Source organism: Topomyia yanbarensis, chromosome 1 (genome assembly GCF_030247195.1).
Source record: "Topomyia yanbarensis strain Yona2022 chromosome 1, ASM3024719v1, whole genome shotgun sequence".
NCBI lineage: Eukaryota > Metazoa > Arthropoda > Insecta > Diptera > Culicidae > Topomyia > Topomyia yanbarensis.
This window is the reverse complement of record NC_080670.1, coordinates 3,080,906-3,107,081: the sequence shown is the minus strand read 5'-3', so window position 1 is coordinate 3,107,081 and position 26,176 is coordinate 3,080,906. Positions and strand designations below refer to the sequence as shown.

At 38.6% G+C, this 26,176-nt stretch overlaps 1 protein-coding gene across 9 annotated transcripts in view; it reads left to right on the top strand.

Annotated features, from left to right (window-relative positions):
* LOC131676612 (neurexin-3) overlaps nucleotides 1–26,176 on the top strand; it is a 252,382-nt gene that overhangs the window by 32,126 nt on the left and 194,080 nt on the right. For all 9 annotated transcript variants that reach the window (XM_058955779.1, XM_058955780.1, XM_058955778.1 and 6 more), the window contains exon 3: nucleotides 6,140–6,273. In XM_058955779.1, coding sequence (XP_058811762.1) covers nucleotides 6,140–6,273 — 134 coding nt within the window. The remainder of the gene's footprint in view (nucleotides 1–6,139; nucleotides 6,274–26,176) is intronic.

Below are 26,176 nucleotides of genomic sequence, written 5' to 3'. Positions count from 1 at the left end.
CCATCTTGTTCCAAAAATATACATATCGATTAGGTTTTAGAGAACTCTGCTATGCCGGAAGACGTCATCTTGGATTTCTAAATGGTCTCAGACATCGATATTTGGTGTCTGCTTGTCCAGCCGGTTCAAAAATACCCATATCGATTGGGTTTTAAAGAACTCATCTAAACCGGAAGTGGCCATTTTAGTTTTCGGATGTCGATATTTGGTGTCTACTGGTTAGGCCTGTTCCAAAAATATGCATATCGATCGTGTTTTAAAAAATTCCGCTAAACCCGAAGTCGCAATTATGATTTTCAAAATGGCATCAAACATCGATCTTTGACGTCTACTCGTCAAGCCTGTTCCACAAATATGCATATTGATTGGGTTTTAGAGTATTTCACTGGAGGTCGCCATCTTAGTTTTCAAAGTAGCATCAGACATCGATATTTAGCGTCTACTGGTCAAATTCGTTCCAATAATACCCATATTGGATCAACTCGGAGCATTTTGCATTCATTGTTGGGCATGAGATTTCATAAAAAAATCGTTTCTTATTTGCATTTCCGTAATCAGCAGTTAGCAGTAGCAACTGACAGATTTAACATATGATAGTCTGACCTTCGTAGTTGCATGCCGTTGTTTGACCATGAAGAGAGCCGTGGCCAAGCAGGAGGAATGATGAAGTTTAGTACATCTACCGTCTTCGCTGGAACGCTATCTAGAGCAGTTAAGAGTCAGCAGCTACGAAACTTCGTTAACCGAAGGACAAGCATTGTTATTTTAAAAGTATTTCATTACAATATTACAATACAGACACAAATAGAATGGATTATTTGTTGTTGATTTTGACCGTTGTGCGTCGATAACATTAGACTTTTTGATGTCCATGCCTCATAGCTCTGAATCTAAAAAATGCTCTACCTGCCAGACTACGGCAATTACAATAGTAACCTGTTACATTTTTCCATTTAGATTTGTGATAGTGGTGTCGCCTCTCTGCCGTTAGGTGCCCAGTTGAAAAGAGTCCAACGTAAATTTAAATAATTAAATAAAATTGATATTTTTACGAATCGATGAAAGAAGTATTCAATTTCTTCAGGAATACGTAAAGTTTGTTTCGGATTGTTTTCAAAGTGAAATATCAAAATTACTCGAATCTATTAATATGAGCAGTACCATTCATTTCTACGCCAATCATGTAAGATTGATGGAATAGAAAAATTGACGCCGTGGCTCATAAATTGTCTTTACGTTTGCTCAAAGTATACCTTGTGAATGTAACATAGGTACGGAAATTTTACGAATATTTGCCTTCAATACTGATCCAAATTTTGCGACAGGCCAAATTTCAGGAATGTTGACGTCTGTTAGCAAAAAAAACAACTTTTAAAAAATGGTCCGAGAATAGTGGAAGATACTATACCGGCCTTTTGGAAGGATATGTCCTTGCGAATTCGTCCGTTGGCGGTCCTAGATGTGAAGAACTGAATCAATTTGCCACATGTGCAGATCGCTTGCCAGGTGAAGATTTTTTGGCCAAGCGTTTTCTTCCACTTCCTGCACAGTTACTTTGTGCGAGTGTTTGCCACCGTGTTCTATGTGTCGCTACGTTTCGAACTTTGTATACGCGCAGTTCAATAGGTTTCATTGTCGTTGCACAGAATAAACTTAAATTTGAATTGAAATGGATGAACGTATTAATTGGTTTAATACCATCCTGGCGTTACTGTACTGTATTTTATCTTTATTATTTTTTGTCAAGGCGTTAATCACGACGGCCATTCGCCTATTTTTGAAAATAATATACTGTTCGTGAAACATAAAACAAAGACCGAATGTTATTGCTGCCGTCTATTTGGGGTGCTTTCTGCTTCTCGTATTAATTTTCATTCTTGGTGGTATGAAATGGTCAGGTTCACCCTCTGTCGCTTACTGATCATTCCGTCTGCTTTCTCCGTCGCTCGTGTTTGCGTCCATATTTTCGTCACTAAAGTGACTCTGATTTTCGCTGTTGAACGTTTGGTGCTTTTTGTGTTTTCGAGTGACTTTGATATAACCATCTTCTTTCTTGTTTATTTCCTTCCCAGGTATGTTAACTGTTGGTTTGCGGATATTGTGAAATATTGTTTGTCCGCCATTTATATTTTGCCCGGCTGTTTGTGGTGTATCAGTAGATGTCGAAGGCTGCTTGGGGGTGTTGGTGAGTTTTCTTTAGTTGCTTTGGTGGCTGGCTTACCGTACAGTTCTGCCACGTTGGCGCCTGCCCAGAGTATGTGCATAGAGTGCTTTGTATGCAAATAACACATAAGTCAAGTAAGACGGTATAGGTTGCTTAAGCCACATTCGCACCACCCGGACACCGTTAAGAATGCCGTGGAAAAAGGTTCTCCAAGTGTCGACATCTTCTAATATAATCCGTACTAGTACGAGATGCCAAATCGTGTAGGCGAATTTCCGTCAGATCAAGTTTCATGTACACGGGAATCTTAGGTTTGACATTTTCTTATTTGAAGTCGTGTTGCATGCTTTGCTGCGAAGCTTTCTGCCTCGGCTAAGCAGTTGCAGTTGAGCAGTAGCACTACTTGTCTGGTGTGATGTAGTTGTATGTGAGACACTTCTGTAAGCACAAGTTGCCTTCTCACCTTGATCAACTGTTCCACATCGTGCACTGTAGATCTAAGACGGGTCTGTGGAAAGCCAATCGTGGTTGTGTTCTCTCGCAATGGGCAAAATTTCTTTTGTGGTTCACTCATTTCACTCGCAGTTGCGGGCAACAGAATTTTGCTGTGTTTATATGGTAGAGCGGCGCGGCAATGGTAATATTTGTTTGTTTGTATATTGTTCTCAAGCGATAAGCTTTTCATTTCTGATCTGTACGAGATGGGGAAGCAGAAGGGGTGTACTGTATTTCCTACCTCAAATGAATGACCATTTTTTACTCCTGTTTTCTCCGGTGTAACTGAAAGCAAAAGTTGGGCACTGAAATAAACCTAACACAATATCTGTGAATAGGAGGTCTATGTACATCTGCGTTATTTTGTTGCAACGTAGATAATATCATACTTTCCGGTTTTCTTCAAGAGCATACTTTGCCCTGCTCTAAATTTGAAATCTCACAATTGTCAGAGTGATCGAAGCCGGTGCAGGCTCCTTTTCAAGCAACCGGAATTCCAAAAGATGCTGCCACTCGAATGTTATTTTGCACAGCTGAAACGTAGTAGGCAGTGTTTAGTAGCAGTTCGGCCATCTTTTGTTTGCCTTTCGGAGTTGCTTCCTGCAGGGGAACTTTGTTCTGTTTCATTTGTTGATGAGTGAGAGAAACCAAATTCACAACAGTTCAAATCAAAATTTGCATCTCTCTGAATTTGGTATACCAGAGCTATTAGGGTGGTCTAGGTACGCAAATACCCCTTTTCCAGCGGCAACAATTTTAAAAGCGCGTAGTAGAATCCAAATTAAGTACATTTTTATAAGTGAGATTTAACAGCAAAATTGAGGATGATATCATCTGTGTTTCAGCTAATCAGTAACATGGGAGAGAAATACCATGCGAAATTACGGCGTACGGGTGGCCTAGAGTTGACGTCCCGGGTTTGGGATGCGCACGGAAATGCATGGTATTTTGATAATGAATCATTCCAATTTTTAAATTATGAACATATCTTGATTCATAATAAGAAATTTAAATTTATTGCATTCTATTCTGTAATCTTCCAATGTTTCTAGAAAGTTTTTTTTTATCAAGTCCTATAATTTAAGCCGGTTATCCGAAAGTACCACGCCGCTATTCAGATTCGTTTCTTTCAGTAAAATATTTAATAAACGGAATGATATAAATCATATTCTCTTTATGTAGGATTCGATGAGAATACCTTAATTTGAACAATTCTGGGTGTTTGTCAACCATTCCAAATTGCCTGCTAAACCCTTACTTAATAAATTTTTGAGTTTCATTCCCGTGGTAACCCTCCGTGACAATTTCCCGTGTTTCGTGACAATTTTTTGAGAATGCATCTCGGTTTTCACTTGTCGTAATCTGAACAAGGCGTCTCTTATTGCGGTGCTGATAAAAAAAAACTTCGACTTTCTCTAGAGCAACCGATTCTCGTTTGATGTTCTAATCGACCAGTGCGACGAATATGATGCAACTCAACAGCCTCTAGCCTAACTCGGTAAACATGGAGTTCAAACAAGGGTAATTTCAAACAAACACCACATCAAAGCCATACACCCTTGCAATCTCCGGCCCCAGCATCCCCAGCCAAAATAGGCTCGAATGATATAATCAACAGCGCCGCCACGCTCTTAAATCATCGTCCAAACACCTCCTCCTTCTTCCGCCTCGTTAATCCCTTCTCCCGTTAAATCGCTAACCGTTACAAAATGAAGCCAATTTCCTGCCCCAATCCCCGTACAATCAACCAAACTCCCTGCTAAAGCCTTGTCTCACGTTTGGGGTACGTGTGAGCTTTGTGCGATCGCTATCGGTACATCATTAATTCATTTTCCGACGCGTCGTCGTTGCCGTCGTTCGTCTTTTGGCAGATACGGAGATACAAACACGCCCGCACACACACGGGATCAAAATGCTTGCCTGGAAAGCCTCTGATTCCATTGACCGACTGCGCCGAATTCTGGACACTGCCAACTTTGATGTATGAAATACTTACAAAATAAAAGATGGCTTTTGGTTACGGAATTCTGGCTGCGTCAAATGGCCAACGTTTCGACGTTATATATATTCTTCTTCAGGACAAAAAAGTCTATTATTATTTTCTTTGTCGTTTTTGCCCTGAAGACAAAGGTAACGAAACGTTGAGCATTTGACGTAAAAGAAATATTTTTTGCAATCATTTATTTAGTTAAACAAAGTGATCGTTCCAGTTTACTGCTACACTCCAAATACTTAGTTTAAAATCATAAAATGAGTACTAAAACGGATACTGCTACGCTTATTGAATGACCCCTTACCATCCTTCAACGATAATTGTTGACAAGTGCTCGATTAACCGAGTAGTAGGCTAGAAAGACGACAAGTATTTTTTTCTTCGTATTTATAATTTTTGCCAAATAAACATCCATTTTGTTTCGTGGCTTTTGCACATCCTATTAGATTTGTTCGTTACAGAGACTGAAATGGTTGAAAGAATTGATAAATTACTTCAAAGTCTGCCCAACTTTAGAGCTCATATTGTTGAAACTTAAAAATATACTGTATTCGGTAGTGTCCGGAATTCGAATCAAAACGGTAGCAGACGCCGCGTGAGCTAGGGTCCAGTATTAGCTTCAAATCTAATCAATATGTGCAACCTCATCTCATTCCGTCCGGGAAATGACAGACGCACGTGACAAAGACGTATTTCCAACGCGTACAATAAAAGTGACATTTTCGAATCGGTAAGCGATTTTATGTAATCCAAAAAAGGAATAAATGATACGCAGTAAATTTTCGTAGGTTTTAATCGGAATCTACGCGAGACAAGGACAAATAAATAAATAAATATGTCAAATTGATCCCATTTGGATTCTGTTCAATCAATATTTTCGAGCGGCCCCTAACACCATCAATATATTGATCAATAATTGGTTTATTGTCGATACTTATTCCTGCTCGTGCAATGCGCTTTCAATCGTTTGAACTTTTTTCAACAACATGAAAAGCAGTCAAAAAAGTCATGACCTACTACTTTCCGATTGTTGGGCACAACACGAACCGACGAATATCACGTTCGAATAATTGGTACGTAATAAAAGCCAACGCGCGCAAAAGGAATAAAAGTGTCGCCTTCGCTTTTCGGAGCCTACAACTTAGACAGAAAGGACCACGCCGCCTGTCTGTGTCTCTTATCGTCCCACCAATTTCATGCCTCGCTCCAAATAGAACCGGAGGCCCAAAGCGAGAGCGAGGGACGAATTGATTGGCTTCGGTTGAGTGTCGCTTTTGGCAATTTTTCTCGCCATGAATCCGAGGAGGCGAAGGAAACCATAAAACCTCTGCTGGGAGATGATTGCACAGTAGCAGGCCTTGGCAGTAATTTCATGACGATTAGTTTCGTGGTCGATTACCCGATTACTCTTTGTTGATTTGATTGTCCCAAAACGAAACGAAAGACAAAGACGCAATGATAAACATTTTTCTTTTCGCTACTTTCAGGTCCTCCGCAATGATGAGCACTCCACACTGACCGTGGATGGTGTCTCCCAGAGTCGCACCTCCCGAGGGAAGGAGTTCTTGTTCGGGAAATTTGCCACCAACTCGGACGTGTTCGTCGGTGGTATGCCCAACTGGTAAGTATTAGAAAATAGTTAGTCCTCTTCCATATGCATAGTTGAGTGGAATTTGATAATTAAAACTAACGCAAATCGATTTCTAAACATTGACTCAAAAATAAACACAGAAATAGCCAACTTTTGAAGGGTTTTCTTTTTTCTTCGATTTTCGAACTTGGTTGCCCGGCTAGTGGGAGGAAAGCACTTCCTTTCTATAACTAAACCCATTTAATATAAAACTTTTCACTTTTCGCACCGCCTTCCGTTCTTCTGCTCACAACGAGGGAGGCGAGCACACGTTCCTCACTTTAATTTTACCCAAGTTAATATATTTAGTTTTTAGGGTGCCTTGTTTGAGTAGTTGCTTCGCAACCATTTTCGGAGCGGGCGCGTTTCACAGCAACTAATGACGCACACATCCATATAAACTTTTTTGCCTTTTCGGAGAAGAATTTTTCAAGGGGTTTCCCCATTTTGGGTACGTTTTCGACGTGGGATTTTTGAAGTGGCAGTTTTGGTCCAACAGAGGGTGGTTTGGCAGACTTTTCGAGGAGAGACCAAGCAGCTGGAACCTTTCGGTGAAATTGCTTGTTCATTCTGAATCATGGAAGTGCAATTTTGAAACCCAAGGATCCCTAATCATGGAGCTCAATCCTGGATCCTACAGCTCAAGGATCCTGAAATTCAAGCATCTTTGATCATGAAAATCAAGCACTCCTTAACTCCTAGTTCCCAATTCCAAGTTTCTTATTCTCAATTCATACTTCCCCGTTTCTAATTCAGAATATACAATTTTTAATTCCAAACTAACAACTTAAATTCCTAATGGCCATCCCTGTTCCCAGGTCCCAATTCATAATTTTCAATTCCGAATTTGCAGTTCCTTATTCTCAGTTTCCAGTGGCCTATTCCCAATTCACAGAGCTTACATTCCAATTCCCTTATTTCACATTTCTAACCCTTAATAACCAGATCTCATTTCCTATTGCTCAATACTCTTTTTTTCGCTTCCCGATTATCTTCGATTTTTAGTTCGTCCTTCAGATTCCCAATTCCCAGTTAGCAATTCTTATTTTCTGATTCTTTCATTGGAATTCTCAGTGCACAATTTGGAGTTTGAAGCTGCCAGCTCCCAATTTCTAGTTTCCCAAATCCCAAATTAAAAATTGCCGACTCCCAATTCCCAATTTATAATGCCCATTTCACATATCCCAATATCCTGTTCCCTGTTTCTGATTCAGAAAATTCCCAAATCCTTATTCCCGATTCCCAGTTTCCAATTCAAGTCTATGTGCAACTGCGATTCTCAATCCCTAATTCCTAATTCTCAGCTTTTATCTCCAATTTCCAGATTTTATTCTCTATTGCTAATTCACTTATCCGTATTTCTAATTCCTGATTCTCAGTTCCTAGTTCCAAGTTTCCAACTCGCACTTGTTAGGTCCCTATTAGCAAATCTTATTTCAGGATTCCATTTTCTCATTATCCATTTCCAGAATCCTAGCTCTCAGATCACATTTTCCAGTATCTGACATCCAATTCCAGTTCCCAATTCCTAATATCCAATTCAAAATATATGGCTTATAATGTTCAATTTAAAATGTATGTATCTTACTTTACCATTTCTAGTTACCAGTTCCCAATTTACTATTCTGAATCCCCAATTACCAAATCTCTATTCTGTGTTACATTTTCCAATTTATAGTTCCCCATTTCAAGTGCTCAGTTTCTGCTTCCGAATTTACAGTTTCTAATTCATGATTACTAATTCTTAACAGCCTATTCCCAGATACCAATTCCCTGTTCCTAGTTCTCAACTCTCAATTTATAGGTCCCAATTAAAATGTCCAATTTCTTTGATTTTTAGTTCTTGATCCTCAATTTTCAATTTCCTATTCCCAATTCATGACCACTGATTCCCAATTTTCAGGAATTATCTATTCTCAGTTCCCAATTGCCTATTTTCAGTTCCCAATTCTAAAGTCCTGGTTTTGAATTACCAATTTCAAAATCTTAGTTCTCATGTCCAAATGCCCAGTTTACAGTTCTCAATTTATAGATCCATATCTCCAATTCCGAGAACCCAACCGCTAGATCTCTGTTTTCAGTCTCCAATTCTTAATTCCCAATTCCACAGTTTTCAATTTCAAGTTCCTGCTCTATACTCATTGTTTGCAGTTCCCAGTTCCCAGCTCTCAAAGTCCAGTTCTTAAATCGTAATTTCCAAAAGTTGATACTTTATACCCGTTTTCTGATTCCACAGTCCCAAGTCTCAGATCCCAGTTGTCTGTTTTCAGTTTCTGATTGGCAATTCCAAATTGCTAATTCTAATTTCACCATACTCCTTTAATCGCGCCATACGATTCCTAAATCAGAATTCCCAAATTCTGATGCTAAGTTCCCAATTGCAGATTCTTGATTCCCTGATTCCAACTCAGTGGTTCCTAAGCATTGATCTCCAATTCAACATTTTATCGTTCCCAATTCCTGGTTCCAGTTAACATTTCTGAATTCCTAATTTACAGTTTCCAATCCAAACTTCTGAAATTCTGATTACCATTTTTTAATTTGCAACTCCTAATTCTCAGCTCTCTGTTTACAATTTGCATTTTTCAATTATCAATTCCAAATTTCCGTTTACTCAGTTCCCAGCTCTCAATTCACTTATCCTATTCTAAATTTCCAATTTGCAACTCCCCATTCCATAATTTCTATTCCCAGTTCCCACTCTTTATTCACGATTTTTAGATCTCCATATCTATTCCCATATCCCCAGTTCTCAATTCCTAATTCTCAAATACCATATCCTTGTTCCCAGTTCTCAATTCGAAATCCCGAATCTCTTATATCTAATTCTTAATTTGCAATTCTCAATTTTCAATCTCCAGTTTCCAATTCTCGGCTTCTTATTACCATTTCCCAGGTTTCAGTTCTGTGTATTTAGCTTCCAGTTTTCAATTTCCAGTTTCCAATTCTAAACTCCTGATTTTACATTCGCAATTCTCAGTTCCCAGCTCCCGATTCTCAGTCCTAAATTCCCAATTTTAGCTCCTATTTCCCTATTTTCAACTCAGAACTCCAAAGCATTATTTCTCAGTTTCCAGTTCCCAAATCCTGATTTCCCATTCAAAATACGCCGACACAAACTTCAAATTCCCCGGAAATTTCTGATTTCCAACGCCCAGTTACCAAATCTCAATTTATAATTCCTAATTATCGGCTCCTAACTTGAACTTCTCGTTCCACATACCTAATTCAAATTCCCAAATCCCAATTTGCAGACCGTAATGCTCAACTCTAAATTGTCACCTTTGGATCCTGTCCCCAGTTAGCAGTTCCCAATTCTCAACATGCCGTTTCGCGATTCCCAATTTCCAATTATCATTTTTCGTCTCCCAGATCGATATTTCCTACTACTAATTCGCAATTCCAAATTCGCTCTTTCCAGCATTCGTTTCTCTGTTCCTAATTCCCTGATTGAATTTCCTTCTGCTGAATTCTTATTGCACAATTCCCGGTCCCTAGTTCCTAATTCCCAGCTTCCTGTGCTCAATTCTAAGATCCGAAATTCCAATTCCTAATTGTTGATTTCTAGTTTCCAATTTCTAATTGTCGATTCGCGATTCCCATTTTCCAATATTAAATGCACAGATTGAATTTCCCTATTTCCAATTCATAACTCCCAGATTGAAATTCCTAATACGAAATTTCAAATTCACAGTTTGCAGTATCCATTTCCACAGTCCTGAATTACAAATTTCCGATTTTCTTATCGAAATTCTTACCTCCGATTTCTCAATACACAGTTCGCAATCCCTAGTTTCTAATTCCCACGTCCCTGTTCTCACTTCCAAGCTCCGAGTTTCAAATTACTAATTGCCGACTCTCGATTTCTAGTTCCCAGATTCATCTTCCTAGTTCCTAATTCCATTTTCCCAATCCCCGATTTCAAATTTCCAGTTCGAAATACCTAGTACAGATTTCCCAGCACTAAATTTCCTATTCCAAATTCTCAATTCTCAGCACCAATTCTTTACTCCCGATTCCCATTTTCCTATTTCCATTTTTCTTATTCACAGTTCGTCTGTCTTCTCAGCTCTAAATACCCGTTTCCCAATACCCAATCCCTACCTCCCAATTCCCAGATCTAAATTGTTAATTTTCAGCTCTTAACTTCCAGTATCCAATCCAAAATTCTTAGACTCCAATACTCTGGTCTCGTTTCATATTCCCAAATACCATTTTTCAATCCCCGATGCCTAATCCTCAATGTTAAGTTCCCCAATCTTGTATGACAATTTCCAGTTCCTCTGCTAAAGTCGTAACGCTAAATTTCCTAATCCTAATTAATTCCCAGATCCGAATGATGAATTAACAGTTCCCTGTACCAGTTCCATATTCCCAGCTCTCAATTCCGAGTTCCGAATTCCCAATTCCTAATAGCTGAATTTGAATTCCCATTTGTTGAATCGTTAGTTCCCAATTTAATCCGTCATTTACAGTTTGTCATTCCCGGTTCTAAATGCCCAGTTCTCGGTTTCCAATTCCTAGTTCCCAATTTCCAGTACCAGATTCTGGTAAAACGAATGCTAAAGGTAAAACATAAATGGAGATAAGCGCGAAATCGAATTGAAAGTCAAGACAGGTTTAATAACTAATACCTCAACTCAAAGTCCAGTAAAAGGATTAAACTCAGCTACATACATACATTTCCACTTCCATTTTCCCTGTTCAGATCCGCGAATTCCAGTTCTCAATTTCTTATTCCCGATTCCTAGCTACCTATTTATAGTTTTCAGTTCCCATTCCCAGCTTTCAGATCATTTTTAGTTTTCTATTCTTAACTTCGGGTTCCTAATCGGTTTACAATCTCCAGATCTTAATAGCCAGTTTCCAATTCCCTAAGTTCTAAGTTCTAATTCTAATTCTAATTACCCGATTCCCAGTTCATAATTCTTTAGTCTAAATTTGCCACTCGTAATTCCCAATTTCCGATTTCCAAATTCCTATTTCCAGATCTCAATGCCCTGTTGCCATTTCTCAAAATTCCTATATTTCGGTTCTTAAATAGCGATTCCCAATTTTCTGGTTCCAATTTCAAATTTCGAATCCCTGATTACCAATTTCCTGTTCATAATTTTTCCAGTTCTCAATTCAAAATTCTAAAATGCAATTTCCAATTCCTAATTTCGGGTTCCCAATTTCCAACATCCAGCTTATCAATTCCTGACTCCCACTGCTCAGATCCCAATTGTCTTGACATTTTCCAATTCTTAATTTTTAGTTCCCAGTAACAAAATCTTAATTCTCAATTTAGTTTAAAATTTTCAATTCTTAATTTCCGATTCCTTGTTCTTAGTCCCCAATTCTCGATTTCCAGTTTTCAATTCCCAATTCTAAATTTACAATTTTCATGTCCCAATTTCCAATTGCTAATCCCGATTTGCAATTCAAAATCCCAATTCAGAATATCTCAATCCTAATTCCCAGCTTCGAATTCACAACTCCCAATTCGAAATTGTAAATTTTCAATTCTTAATTCCCGAATCCCGATTCTCAATTATCTGCTATTAGCTAGATGCCCAGTTCCCAATTTTCCTGATGCAAAAAAATTAAAAAAAAAACGTTAATGGGGCTGAGCGTAAAATCTAATTGAAAATCAAAGGACGCGTATTATAATTTTGACATCATAACTCGAAGTATAGTCAAACGTTCTTAATTAAAAAAATACATCAACATATACGTAAATGTAGCCTGAATTTTGAACTATGACAACTGAAGTCCATTCACCAGTGATGAAAATCAGAAGTCAGATTTCATCATTTAAAAAAATTCATACACCTACCTGTCTTCGAATCGCAGATACCAGTTCCAATGTACAGTTTCCGCTCCCCAAGACCCAATTTCCAGTTCCCAATACAATTTCATAATCCCTGTTTCGCAATTTCCAGTTCTCAATTCCTCATTCCCAGTTCCCAATCTCCAACTTTTTATTTCTTGTTTATAGTTTTCAGATCAATTAATAATTTCGAATTCCTAATTTCAGATGCCTAATTAGCAGCTCTCAGTTTACAATTTCAACTTTTCAGTTCTCAATTCTCAGTTCCCAATTCCCGATTCCTGATTATCTATACCTAAATTCTAATACACAGTTCTAAATTTCAAATTCCCTATTCGATATTCCAAATCCCCAATTCCATTTCCCAGATCCCAATTCTCTGTTCCCAGTTTCAATTTTTGAAATACGATTCTTAATTATTGGTTTCCAATTTTCAGTTCCTGATTCCGGATGCCCTGATTCTCTGATATTTATTTTCTATTCACAGTGCTGTATCCTCAATTTTAAGCTCCCAATTCAGAATTCCAAATTTCCAATTCATAATGTACGACTCTTAATTCCTGGTTCCCACTTTACAATTTCCTATTTCTCAATTCCTGACTCCCAATTCGTAGTTCCCAATTCCAAATTCTCGATTTACAAATTTCTATTTTCGAATACCGCTGCAGAGAAGAACAAAAATCGTAGAATAAAACATTTAAGATTAAAATGTTTTTAATCACCCAAAGAATATCGATTTGAAAAAAAGACATTTAAGTAGTGAGAATGTGTCGGACATGATACACCAGAAATATCACACATTGGACTCAATTTTGACCCTAGCATGATATAGTGCAACCGATGCCAAATGGCAGTCTCGGAAATAAGCCATATTCCACGAGAAGAGTTCACCAGCATATTGGGTATTAAACTTCATGGGCTCCGTGCAAAACGCAAGGGCGAATATTTCGGTTGATTATATGGAAATTCAAGCGCTTATCGCAGTAACAAATCCAACCCTACAAATCCCCATTTTTTTGCACAGCCTACTACGGAACCTCCGGCTTGATTCCGCATCCTCGCGCCCAATCACTACCTCTGTGTCGTCTTGGTTACCATCACCACTCACAGCACACGCAAGATTTATCATTTCCTTCGGCACCCGAATAAGAATCACGACTTTTCGCTTGATTAAATTCCTTGCCTTTGTCGTTCGACAAAAGTTGCTCTCTCTCTCACTCACTCATCAGCGTTAATAAATATCGTCATCAATTCGGGCGGACTCAAATGAAGCGAGTGCCATTTGTTATGTGCTCTGAAACAACAACAACAACAACAGCAGCAAAACTAGGTACAATGAATAAACTACACAGTTTTGCTTCATCGCTACCATTCTCCCTGCCTCGTCTGTCGTCTGTTGAGATGAAAAAATAATTCGTTCCATTTTCGTCGTTGTGGTTGAAGCCAGTCAGCCAGCCCCTGGCAAAGTCTTTCTGTGCTCCGTCTCGGTTTCGGTCTCCGTTCGAGTTGGTTATCCCATGAATAATATGCATAGAATTTAGAACAAAGGGTCTCTCTTCTGGTCGGATCAGCTGCTTCGTAGCACGATTTAAATGCTATGCGCTAGTATATATACCAGAAGTGGCGACTTTTGTTGTTGATTGTAATTACATTTACACATTGGCTCTATAACAAAACTGCTTAAAAGATTGCTAACATATCATGAAAAGAGCAGAAGTCCAAGTTGACTACCCTGCGCTTCAGTGGAAAAAGAATGAAAGGAAGCGAACCAATTACAAAATTAACAAAAACAATTTCAGTCCAACAAAAAAAACATAATCAACACCAACTCAGTTGCTTACAGGCCTACTGTGCCAAGTTTTCTGAATTACACAAAGAAACCTACTGCAATAAAGTGACAATCCAAGCAATTTTTCTGCTGAAAGAAACGACAACTATAGACCTTGCATCCTAGCTAAAGCGACACAAATAGGACGAAAAATCCGTTTTCCTCGACCTTCCTCGTCAGCAGGTCACATTTTTCACGGATGAACCAACTTCAATATCCCGCAAAAATGAAAATAGTTGAGATGCCTCTGTGCGCGTTCGTGCTACTCCGATGCTCAATCGCGTGCACTCCCGTGCGGCGCAAACGGAAAAGTGGTAGGCGGCGTGCTCCATGCCAAGCGGGTAAATTTTTCGCGTTTATTGGAATTTTGTCACGTCGTCGTTCCAGCGTCTGTGTGTGGAGCAGAGCGGTGTTCGTTTCTACTTGCGCCCCTAAAGACAAAGGTTGCTTAGATGAAAGCGAGAATTTTTCAGCGAAGAATAAAGACTTTACTTGACAGTCTCTTGAAGACACACCTGATGGCAAATATGGCAGCTTGAGTGGCTGTCGATGTAACTTTTTTCAATATACATAAATATCCAGTGGGTCTGGCACTCGTAAATTTTAACAAAGCTAGACGTCAAATGACTTTCACATCCACTCAATGTCAAAAGCATTACGGATGAGAGCAGTAAGGGTTGACCTGACTGAATAAACTAACATGGACTCCGTTTTCGAAACGTTGAAGATGCATCCGTTCTTTGTTTGAACGTACTGATCAAAAGTTCGCAATCCCAATTCGATAGATGAAGTAAATTTTCCAAATTTCATCCACCCACATTTGCATTTCCAGCAAGGAAGATGCTTTTGAAAACGAACGGAAGAATCTCTAACCCAGTTTCAGTCACCGTACATTCCAATCACACCTCCAGGAGAGCCTGATTGTAAAGAAGAACCTAATGCACCTTCCCTCAGGGCTGCAGTTTATTCCATTTTCTTCTGACGGCACTAAACTGGCAGCAGCCTGAAAGTAACTCTCTATTCAGTCACTGCACCGCGCACTACACTGTAGGGGGACGTGACAGAACTTCCGTTCACAGGGCATTACGGCAGGGCTGAAAAAATAAATCATTGTCAAATCACTCCAAAAGTGGTAATATTTGGTAAGAATGAAACTAAATCAAGTCAAATAAACTATAAAAACAGTCGTGAAATATTTAAACTTTTATGACAAAAAAAAACGAATTATGGCAACCCTGCCGGCGAACAAACTGCACTCACTCACAGCCAGCCGGAATATAATAATAATATGAATCATTTAGTTAATGCAATTTCAACTTGGCGCTGCAGTCACGTGCTGCGAAAGTTGCCATCATTCCAAATGGGGGAAGAAAGCAGGAATGAATGTGGCATAGCATGCCATGCCAGGGCGATCCTCTGTTGGCGATTCCGTTCCGTGCCGTGGTTACTGCTGTGCTGTCCCCTGTAGGGAATTTGTTGCGTGTGTGGGCGGGCGGCTGCGTCCTCGTCACAGAGCACCATTCGATGGATGGATACATACTTTGTTCGAGAGTGAAGCTTCGTTTCGGGACAAAATGGGGAAAATGAAAAAGAAAGGTCGTAAAAGAAGTAGGTTATGTGCGCTTAAGACCTTGAGCCTTTCCGGGACCACTTCCAGGGATGCTCTTCTCACATGGGACTATTTTTTATGGCAGTTGTCCACCCGTCTCTCGATTGCTTCGATTCGTCGTGGGTGTGCGGGGTAGCCTTTTCTTACTCGGCTTACTTTGTTTGATGTAGTTTTTGAAAGGGCTGTGTAATATGGAGCTTGATTCCGTAGTAGGTTGCTTTTAAATCTCATAAGCTTTATTGTTAACTTTCAGTGATTTTTCCTTTCCAAAGTGAGATAATCTCTTCTATTTTCTGTTAAGTAAATAAAACTAAAAGAACCAATTTTTGAAATCAGCTTTGTCGAAGACAGCAGATCTCTTTTCAAGTAATCGGAAATCGGAAACTGAAAATTAAGAATTTGGAATTTGGAAACTGTAAATTGGGATCATGGAACATAGAATTAAGATGGGGAATTAGGAGTTGAGAATCAGTAATTGGGGGTCGGAAATTGGGAACCGAGCATTGAAAATTGGGTATGGGGAGCTAAAAAGTGGGAATGGTGATTTTAAATTAAAAATTTGGAATTGGGAACTAAGAATATACGATTGGGATCTGTTAGTTTGAGATCAAGAATTGGGGTAGGGGAATAAGAAATTGGGCATCGGGAGCACAAATACAAAAATAAATACAAACTATTGGGATCTGAGAAATGGGAATTTTGAATTGGGAAATGTGAATCTGCAATGAGATATTTTCAAGTACTGGATTCTGCGTGCAGAAAATTGTGCACTGATGGTTAAGAAATAAGAGTTGGAAACAGGGATTTTTAAATAAGAATTGAGATCTACGAATTGGAAATTGTGAATCGAAAATAAGGATCTGGGAATTATAAACTACGAATTAGGAATCAGAATTTAATAATTGAAAATTGGGAAGTGGGAGCTGGAAGCATGAAATTTGCTAATTGGGAAATATGAGTTAGAAACACGGAACTGGGAATTTTAATTTAGGAATGAGGAATTCCATATTTACGCAAAGTTTTGTCTGAGTGGAGGGAACTGATTCCAATTAGTAATTCATAATTTTCAGGTCCATAGTTCCATATCATGATTTCTAGTTCCTGATTCGCAGTTTCCAATTTCTAATTCTGTATTCCCAATTCTCAATTCCTAATTTACTTCTTTCGATGCTCAATTCCTACACGCCGATCTCCAATACACTGTTCCCAGTAGCTTATTACCTGCTTCCAGTTCTAATGTAGAATTTTCAATTCTCGGTTTCCATCTGCCAGATCCCTATTTACAGTTCCTCAATCTTAATACCCGATTTTCAGATTTTAGCTCTCAGCTCCCAAATTTCCGTTTCCAATTCACAGTTCTCAATGTGACACTTCCGATTAATAATTGTCAATACCTAACTCGAATCTCTCAGTTCCAAAGATCGTGTGCCCAGTCCCCGATTTCCTACTCTTGATTTTCGAATCCTAGATCCTTATTTTGGAATCTGAAATGAGGATTCCTAGTTCCCAGCTCTCAGTTACTATTTTCCAATCCATTATTTCTAAATTGCAATTACCAGCTACCAATCCCCGGTTCCCAGTTGCGAAACCTCGAATTCCAATATCCAACGCCCAGTTATCAGCCTCCGGTTTCTAACACTCTGCTCTCAATTCTTAATTCACAGTCCCTGGTTCCTAATTCACAGTTCATAATTCCACAACCCCAATTCTGAATTCCATTATAAATATACCTAATGCCTACTGCACAGTCCTTATCTTTTAATTCACAGCTCCTAGTCCTCATTTTCAAGTGCCGAATTCCCTATTGCTAACTGCAGGTTCTGAATTTCTGATTTTTAGATTCTAATATCCAGATCCTAATTCCTTGCTCACAGATTCCGATTCCAAAATTTCACTTTTCAATTTACAGTTTCAAATTTTCAGTTTCCATAATTCCGCATTCTCGGTTTCATGCTTCCTGTTTCCAATTTGCAATTCCTAATTCACTGTTTTCCAAATCAAAATTCCAGATTTTCAAGTTGTAATTTGTTGTTCCTGATTCTCAGTTTGCGTTCCTAACCAAAAATTCCTAGATCTCAAATTTCCACCCAAAATTGCCAATTCCTAAATCCCAGTTCCGAAATTCCAATTTTCAGTATCCTAATCCCCACTTTCCAAATTGCTCTGGTAGCCGTTTTCAATTTCCAATTTACAGTTCTTAATTAATTATTCCCAGGTATCCGTTCCCAATTCTTACTCCGTAATTTCCAATTTTCAGTTCCCAAATTACAACTCTAAATTTCCAATTTTCTATTACCAATTTAAAAATGCCAGTTTGCAATCCGTAGTTCACAATTCCCAATTCACAGTTGCGGCCAGTTTCCGATTCCCAATTTCCAGTTTTCAATACCCAGTTTGTATTAAAAACAAATAAACAGATATTTGTTGTCATTATTCTTGTTTTGTCAACCAAAAATAGACCAAGAGGCAGATAAAAACAGACCTTCGCTTTAATTGCAACTTGGGATAAGAAATAAGAGTTAGGAACACGGAACTGAGAACTGAGGGAACTGACCATTGAGGTCTGAGAATTAGGAATCGGGATCTGAAAATTCAGAATTTTGGGATTGTAATTAGGACTTAGGAACTGAAATTGTAAATTAGGAATTGCAAGCTAGGAATCGGGTATCGAGATTTCAAAATTAAGCATCGAGAACTGGGAATAAGAAACTGGGCATAAGAAACTGGGAATCGAGAAGTAGGAACTGGGAACTGCGATCACTGAATTGAGATGTGGGAATTCAGAATTTGGAATTGTGATTTGGGAATCGGGATTTAGGAATTGGAAGCAAGGAATCGGGACATGAAAATTAGCAATTGAAATTTGGTGATTTGCTCTCGGGATGTCAAAATTCAGAAGTTGGGGATTGTTAATAGGAATCGGGAACTAAAAATTGTATCTTGCGAAATCAGATATCAGGAATCGAAATTAAAGAATTGACGATGGGAACTGGGAACAAGAAGCTTGACATTACGAACTGGGAGATTTGTGAATTGTGAGCTAGAAACTGGGAATAAAAAATGGGAATGAATATTTTGAGCCTAAAATTGTGAATTAGGAACATAAAATTGAAAATACGAACTAAGAATTGGAGACAGCTGGGAATGTTGAGCAGTGAACTGGGAATTTGAAACTGAGAACTTCGACCATTGCACTGGTCTCCGGGAAAAGGAAATAAGGAATAGGGAATCAGGAGTCAGGACTTGAGAATTGAGGATTTAGGATTGAGAATTGAGGTTTGGAAACTGGTTCTGAAAATTGGAAACTGGGAGGATGGAACCGTAAATTGTGATTTAGGTAATGGGAGCGGCGAATTGGAAAATGGTGATTTGAATTTTTGAAAATTGGGATTACTAAACAAAAATTCGAAGTCCACAATTAGGGATTGGGAATTGGGAACATGCAAATGAAGCCACAGAAGAAGCTGGGAATTAGGTACAAGGAACTTAAAACTTCATTAGGATTCCGAAATTAAATATATCTATCGGGGAATGGAGAACTGGGAATTTGGAATTAGGAACTATGAATTAAGAACTACAAGCAGGAAATTTGAAACGGGAATTTTGGGATAGGATATTAGAAATCGGGATTTTGCAATTTTAAACCGGGGATTGGTTGCTGAGAATTAGAGATTCGAAACAGACGATTGGGAAATGGAAGCTGGCAGCTGGGTAATGGAAACTGGGAATTACGAATTTCGATCTGGGAGTCGGAAAATGCTAGTTGTAGGTTTGATATTGGGAAATGGGAATTGGAGGCAGAGATTTAGGAATTAAGAAATGGGAATCTTTTGATCGGAATTGAAAATTAGGAATTGGAAATTGAAAGATGGAAATTAGGAATTGAAATTCGGTTTCTGGGAAATTAGAAACTATTTCCCTGTTCTCTAAATAAAAAATAGGACTAAAGAATCGGAAACCTACCGCTGACAATTGGTAATTATAAAATTTGAAAGTGGGAACTTGGAAAATAGAATTGGGATTTTCGAACTGTAAACTGTACATTAGGAAATTGGAAACTAGGAATTTGAATTAGGAATTGGAAATTAGATATTGTAATTTGGTATTTGGGAACTGGGATCTGGGAATTTGCAACAAGCAACGAAAAATTAAGATTCAATGATTAGGAATTGGTCATCGGGAACTAGTAATTGAAGACTGGAAGCTGTAAATAGGGCATCGGGAATTGATAATTGGGTAATAGGTTCTGGAAACTAGAAATTGGGACCTTGATACTGGTAACTCTGAAATGGGAATTGGGAATTTTCGATGTGAGATTTGAAAATTAGGAATTAGGAATTTCGATCTGAGATTCTCGGACAGGGAATTGGGATTAGGAATTAGGAACTTGGTATTTTAGAATATTAATCGACAATTAAGGGTAGTTTTGAGTTGAAGTTAGTAAACGGGAGCTAGAATTCGGGTTTGATACTGGGTGTTGGGAATTTGAAGCTAGAATTTAAGACTTGGAAACTGGGAATTGTGAACTGGCATTTGGAAGCCCGAAGTTGGAAACTGGGAATTGATGATTGGGAATTCGAAATTGAGAACTGTTAATGAAGAATTGTTATTTAGAAACAGGATATTGGGATCTGGAAAATTGAAATTAATTATGGGAAAGTGATATTGGGAATTAAGAATTTGGTTACAGTAACTGAAAATTGGGAACTGGGAGCTAGGAATTGTGAACTAGGAAACGTGATTTTCGATTCAAGAAATAGGATCCGGACTATGGGGCTTGGAAATCGAGGATTGGAAATCGGAAACTGGGAACACGGTCTGTGGAACCGGAAGCTTGTTGGGAATCTGGATGTAGATTGGTAAATTGGAAACTTTAAATTGTGAATCGTGAAATGGGGATTGCGAATGGGGAGCTGATAATTGGGAACTGGGAGCCTGGAATTATGAATAGGAAGTTGAGGATTGAGTCTGAAAAATTGGGATTGAAAATCGGAGATTTGAATAGGGAACGGTAAATCGATAGTTGAAAATTTTGCTAAAGGAACTGGGGGCTGGGAACATTGAGTTGGGGATCGGAAATTAGGAATTGGGTGGTGAATTTTCAATTAAGAATGGGGAATAGGCAATTTGAATTCGAAACTGGGAAACACGAACTAGATAGCGAAATGTAAATTGTAACCTGACACATTTTTATTGGGAACTGGGAATAAGAAAACGCGAAATGAGAATTGGGATTTGGGAACTAGGATTTTTTTGCTTTTCAGCATATGACTTTAGCCTTCGAACTTTTTTTAATTTACTACTTGTGATTGGGATTGTAGTTTGAATTTTCGATTATTTTATCGTACCTTTTGAATTTATTGTGATTTTGCGCTTATCTCTATTGACTTCTTACTTCTCGGTAGAGTGTTTTTCGATCATCAGAATATCTCATTAACTGCACCAGATTGAAGCAAATATAGGATTGGAAAAACCACTTGTGTTTACAACTAATCGACGGACCTTCTTACGACATTCAGCAAGCAAAAAAAAACAGTTGTTTGTTGATGAAACACGTAGTAAGTTAATGCATAGCAAAATGTTATATTTCTCAGTACTAGTAATTTAAAATAATTTAAAACCAATAATTTAAGATCTGATACATAAAAACATCTGATTTACTGTAAATGTGGAATATATCCAAAAACATTTCCAAACACGAAGCTATCACTTCACTCAGACAAAACTTTGCGTATATCCCTCGCATAGATACTTGGTTACCCCACCCCCGCATGGTTAAGTAAACCTGAAATAACTCGTTCCGTTTCGATCTAATGTTTGTTTTCAATTTTTTTGCATCATTCTGATTCTGATCTTTCAACTCAAATGATTTATCTAAACGTTCCTTCCCATTATTACGATATAACCTCAAATGTTACGCCGCACAACAACCACCCTAATTACTTTCCCCGTTTTGCTGGTAGTTGGTCATTCATCTCGCCAGCATCGAATTCGTAGGGGGGACGTCAAAACGCACAACATAAAAGCGTGTGTTGAAGAATGAATGTCTTGTGTTTGTTTTTTTTACCACCACTCGCCCCATACTCCAAGCCGGCCATCGTCGTCATGTTCGAGACTCTGTATAAATAAAAGTGCCTGGTCGGGTTTCCTGTTTCACCCCTCAAACCCGAGTGTGTCGTTATTTGGTTTCGGTATCAACTGCCGGCGTCGAAGACGGGTAGGGGAGTAGAGGGGACCGAACAGCAACCACCGCCGGCTATTAATAAACTTAATCTACTGAAATTATGTGCTCAGGTTTTTTTTGACGTGATGGCCACTATGGATACTGGCATAGCTGTTAATTGGTTTATCGATTTTTTTTTGTTGGTTGGAAATGGATTCATCCGGTGAAAAATTTACATGGTCATTCCACTTTTATAACAATAAAAGCATTTTTAAATTGTTTCTTCCGCAAGTTTTTCACTACCTCTATTGTGTTTGGAACTCATAGATTTTCCAGTCTTTTGAAAGGTCACTAAACTGAACACTAGAATCAAATAAATCCCGAAAAAAAAACTATGCCAGAGTCGTGAAATGTAAACAACCACATAGCGGCTATATCATACAGTCATAGCCGGAACTGTGAAAAAACGGCCTACTTCGTCGCAGGATGCGAAATGTGGAACCATACTAGTTTGTTGTACCAGTTGTTACAGTAGTGCATGAAAAAAATATTTTGCATGAATTTAGTCCCCTATTACTAAAAGTACATTTAAATTTCAGGACCATGATAATATTTATTGTACGTATCGGATCCATGATTACATAAAATTGAAACATGTATCAGTACCATTGACGCTATAATCTTATTAGCAATTAGCCTAACTGTGTAGACCTTTTCTAAACTGCAAAAATATAACTTAAAAAAAACATTCCAGTTCGGAACAGGTTTGCTTGCGCTATTCAACAGCAAATGCGAGGCATGACATTTTTTCTCTCGGTTTTTTGCTCTAACACCGACGGAAAAATGCATTCTCACTAATTAAAAGTGATACGGAAGGGAAAATTTGTGCAATTTAAAGCAAGATGTGCACATGAAAGTGCAGTAGAAGTACTCCGAGTAGAGCAGGTGCAGTAAGGTACGTGGCTGGCACCAGCGACACCTGTTTGTGTACGTTTCCCGACCACGCGCACTGGTTTTAGTTGATTTTCCTAGTATTTACAGGGGAGATGGTAATCGGAAAATGCTTTTCAATTTGGTAAAAGGTTGTATAGGAGGATAGGTGCTAAAGCATGATTGGAATCTGTTATTTGCTCATATTTGGTTACTTGAGAGTGCCTTTCTCCCAATTAGCTTTAAAATCTGTGAAATTTATAGCCCAATGTGTAATGGTTATAATCTGATAACTGAAAAACAAAGAGGACTAGGATATTGATATTGCACTAAGACTTGAAAAAATCAGCGATTCGATTATTCCACGTTTCAAGCAACAATGTCCCAGTTCATGAAACGGGTTTTCCATGATATTAACTAGGGACTGGGAAGAGATCGAAGTAAGTGGAACACTCCTAGCCCCCTCAAGATCCGTCCGTTCGATGAGTGATGGCGAAGAAACCTTTACCCTTAAAGATAACTCACCACTTTGCGTTGTGATTTAGCATATCTTATTGTCTGAATTTTTCTGTTTGGTTTTCCAATCTTCTTCACTACCTACCCTGGAGCAATAATTTACCAGATGAAAAGAGAAGGAGCTATGCAGCAAAATTGGGTTCTGTCTGTTTTAGTTTTTTTTTCCATTTCAAGACGATCCATTTCAGAAAGGGTGTTTTTTCTTCCTCTCTTTGTACGGTTATGATTGATGTGAGAGGTTAATTGTTGGAATCATTAGGAGCGGATTTGAATGGAAATTTATGAAATATGAAATTCTAGTCCAAATGCCGCCAGGGTGTGTCCTAGACACTACCCATTCTTCTTTATTGCTCATGCGAGAGAAACAAAGATGCTTTTATTGCTCAGTGTCAGTTGCTAAGAAAATCGTTGGTCTCATCAGAGCCTGACACTAACTTAGAGACAGGACTAAGCTAGCGCCGAATTGACGCTAGCTCCAAAAAACGAAAACATTATTTGTGTGTCTGAGCAAACTCCTAGTCCTGCGTGATGTCCTACAAGAAAAGGAGTTCTGCTTAAGCTGATGAGTTAATGAAATCGAAACTGATGAGACGAAGTGGGAACGCAAATTGCATAACTAATTTAGTTATAGGTTTTGCGCTATCCACGCGCAAAAAAGGTTTTAAATAATTTTCTCTTCAGTGGAATAAAAAAATACAAGGGGTGAGTCGCTTAGAAAAATATGCCATACACACTGTATCAGCTGCGATAACACATTACAAGAATACGATTCACAGTAATACACGACCATTTCACTCGTTATCATGTGTGGAACATTGAGGCACACTTCTGTCAACTCAAATACAGTCAACAAAGCGCAGTTGAATGATCATAGCAAACATTGCTTTTGGACGAGAAGTTAACTAGCTGACTCAAAACAGCAGAGTAATCAGTAAATTTTTATACTGATATCTTGGAAAAGTGTCATTTCTTTGTTAATTTTCAGCGAACTATTTACCAAGTCGCTGCAAACAATTGTAGCTTTGACTGAAATCTTAGCGAAAAATGAATTCGCCGAGTGTCGGCTGTTCAAATCTCGGTAAAATTTACAAACATTCTGAGATTCGGTAGAAAAAAAGCGTTTGACCAAATAAAAGGATTGGGATTTGTTTCGGTTAATTTTGGAGTTAGCCTCTCCAGTAAATCATCAACTACAAAACAAAATGTAACGAAAACGGAAGATATGAAAAACAGCAGGATAAACTAGAACGGGACTACTTCATGTATAGGCAATCTAATACTCGACCTAATCTTTTAAATAATTTAATAAATAGGAGAAGGAAAGCGTCAGTAGCGATAAGTCTTTTATGAAGGACTACCGCGTCTACATATCCACTCACAAAGTTGAGATCAACGGTGTGTTCGTCACTGATTCGTGAATCGTGATCGTAAGTGGCTCTACTGAAGTACTGGAGCGGCTGTTTCAAGGATCCCTTGCACCAGTGAGGGAAGATTTTAAATGGCAATCACACTGACCGAGACAAAATTTACGTTTCATTCCGTCTTTTTCGACAATGATCGTCTGCCTGTTCGGCTGTTTGCAACGCAATAAATACAAGCTAATGGGTCAATGCAGGAATAAGGCTCGGTGACAATTGCGCAAAGAAAAGTGTGCCTATTTGCATGCTGAAAAGTGTGTCTATTTTTAACCAGAAAAATGAGCATAAAGTTGAAATCTTAACAATAACGATAGCCTTGCGTTTATATTTATATTTTTTGTGAATCATGCCAATCGTGCATTATGGCTAACGCCCATTATGCCTACCGTACTTATGCCCAACGTACTTATGACTAACGTATTTATGCCTAACGTCGCGCACCCGTTTTCGGTTGCATTCGTTCCTGTAATCTTCACAATTGTGGCCATTGTGAAGGACGATTAACCTTTGATGCCACATGAACAAGTCGCTTGCAACTACTGCTAAATCTCATTATTTCCCTCATCTTTTTCGGGCTTTTTGTTTACTGTAAGTCTTGATGTTGTTCCTCTTTTTAGTATTTTACTGTGTCCTAAGTTAATGTTAAACTTTTGAGAAATCGCGAACGAAAAGTGTCTTGTTCGATGTCAAGAGGCATACGTCTACATTTTCTTTTTTCTACGGTCTACGGAATCGTTCATGAGTCGTACTATTGGGAAATCATCACTGGTATTGGTTTCTCCAAACTTTTGTGTTCGATAGACTTCAAACACTTCATGGAATTGGCACGTTCACGCATCGCTAAGCAGAATTAATCTACGAACCGTATCAGCAACTCGACCCATGATTACAAGATGATTCGCTTTTTGACAGCTGTTGGGCATGTTTTCAAAATACGCGCGTGTTAATGCGATGGATGCGAAATCATCAGTTTTCATCCAGTTGTAGAGCAGGAACTACAACAAACAGGTGTCCACTTTATAAAAAGAACGGTTCTTAAGCTCCATCAGAGATGAACATACTAACGCAGCGGTTCTCAACCTTTCTCGTACCATGGACCCCTTAGAAATTATCCTGGGTTGCTGCGGACCCCCTCGAATAAACATCGATTTTGTATGCTATCAATATGTAATTTTCAGTTTGTTAGGAAACAAGACTTGAAATTTCAATCTGCGCTTGAAAATTATTTTCTTTATTATTATTATTTTCTTCGCGGACTCCCAGCAACGACTTCACGGCCCCCTAGGGGTCCGCGGACCCCAGGTTGGGAATCACTGTACTAACGCATCGGACAACCGTGATTGACACCATTCTACACCAGTTTGGACGCAACGCGGGTGGTGTCGTGAATGCCGTCAAATAGGAGTTAAATCTGCTACTTTAAACTGCAGCTATTTTAAAACAAAATTTGTCTCGGGTTCGAATTTTTCAATTTTAAAATTCTCGGGTTCGGTTTAGGTTTGGATTTTAAAATTTTTAAATTTTCATGTTCCGGACGGGTTCGAGTTCGAACCCAACCTTCTCTAGAGGAGACTGCAAATATCACGGTACGGTATGTTTTCTCGATGATAATTGATCT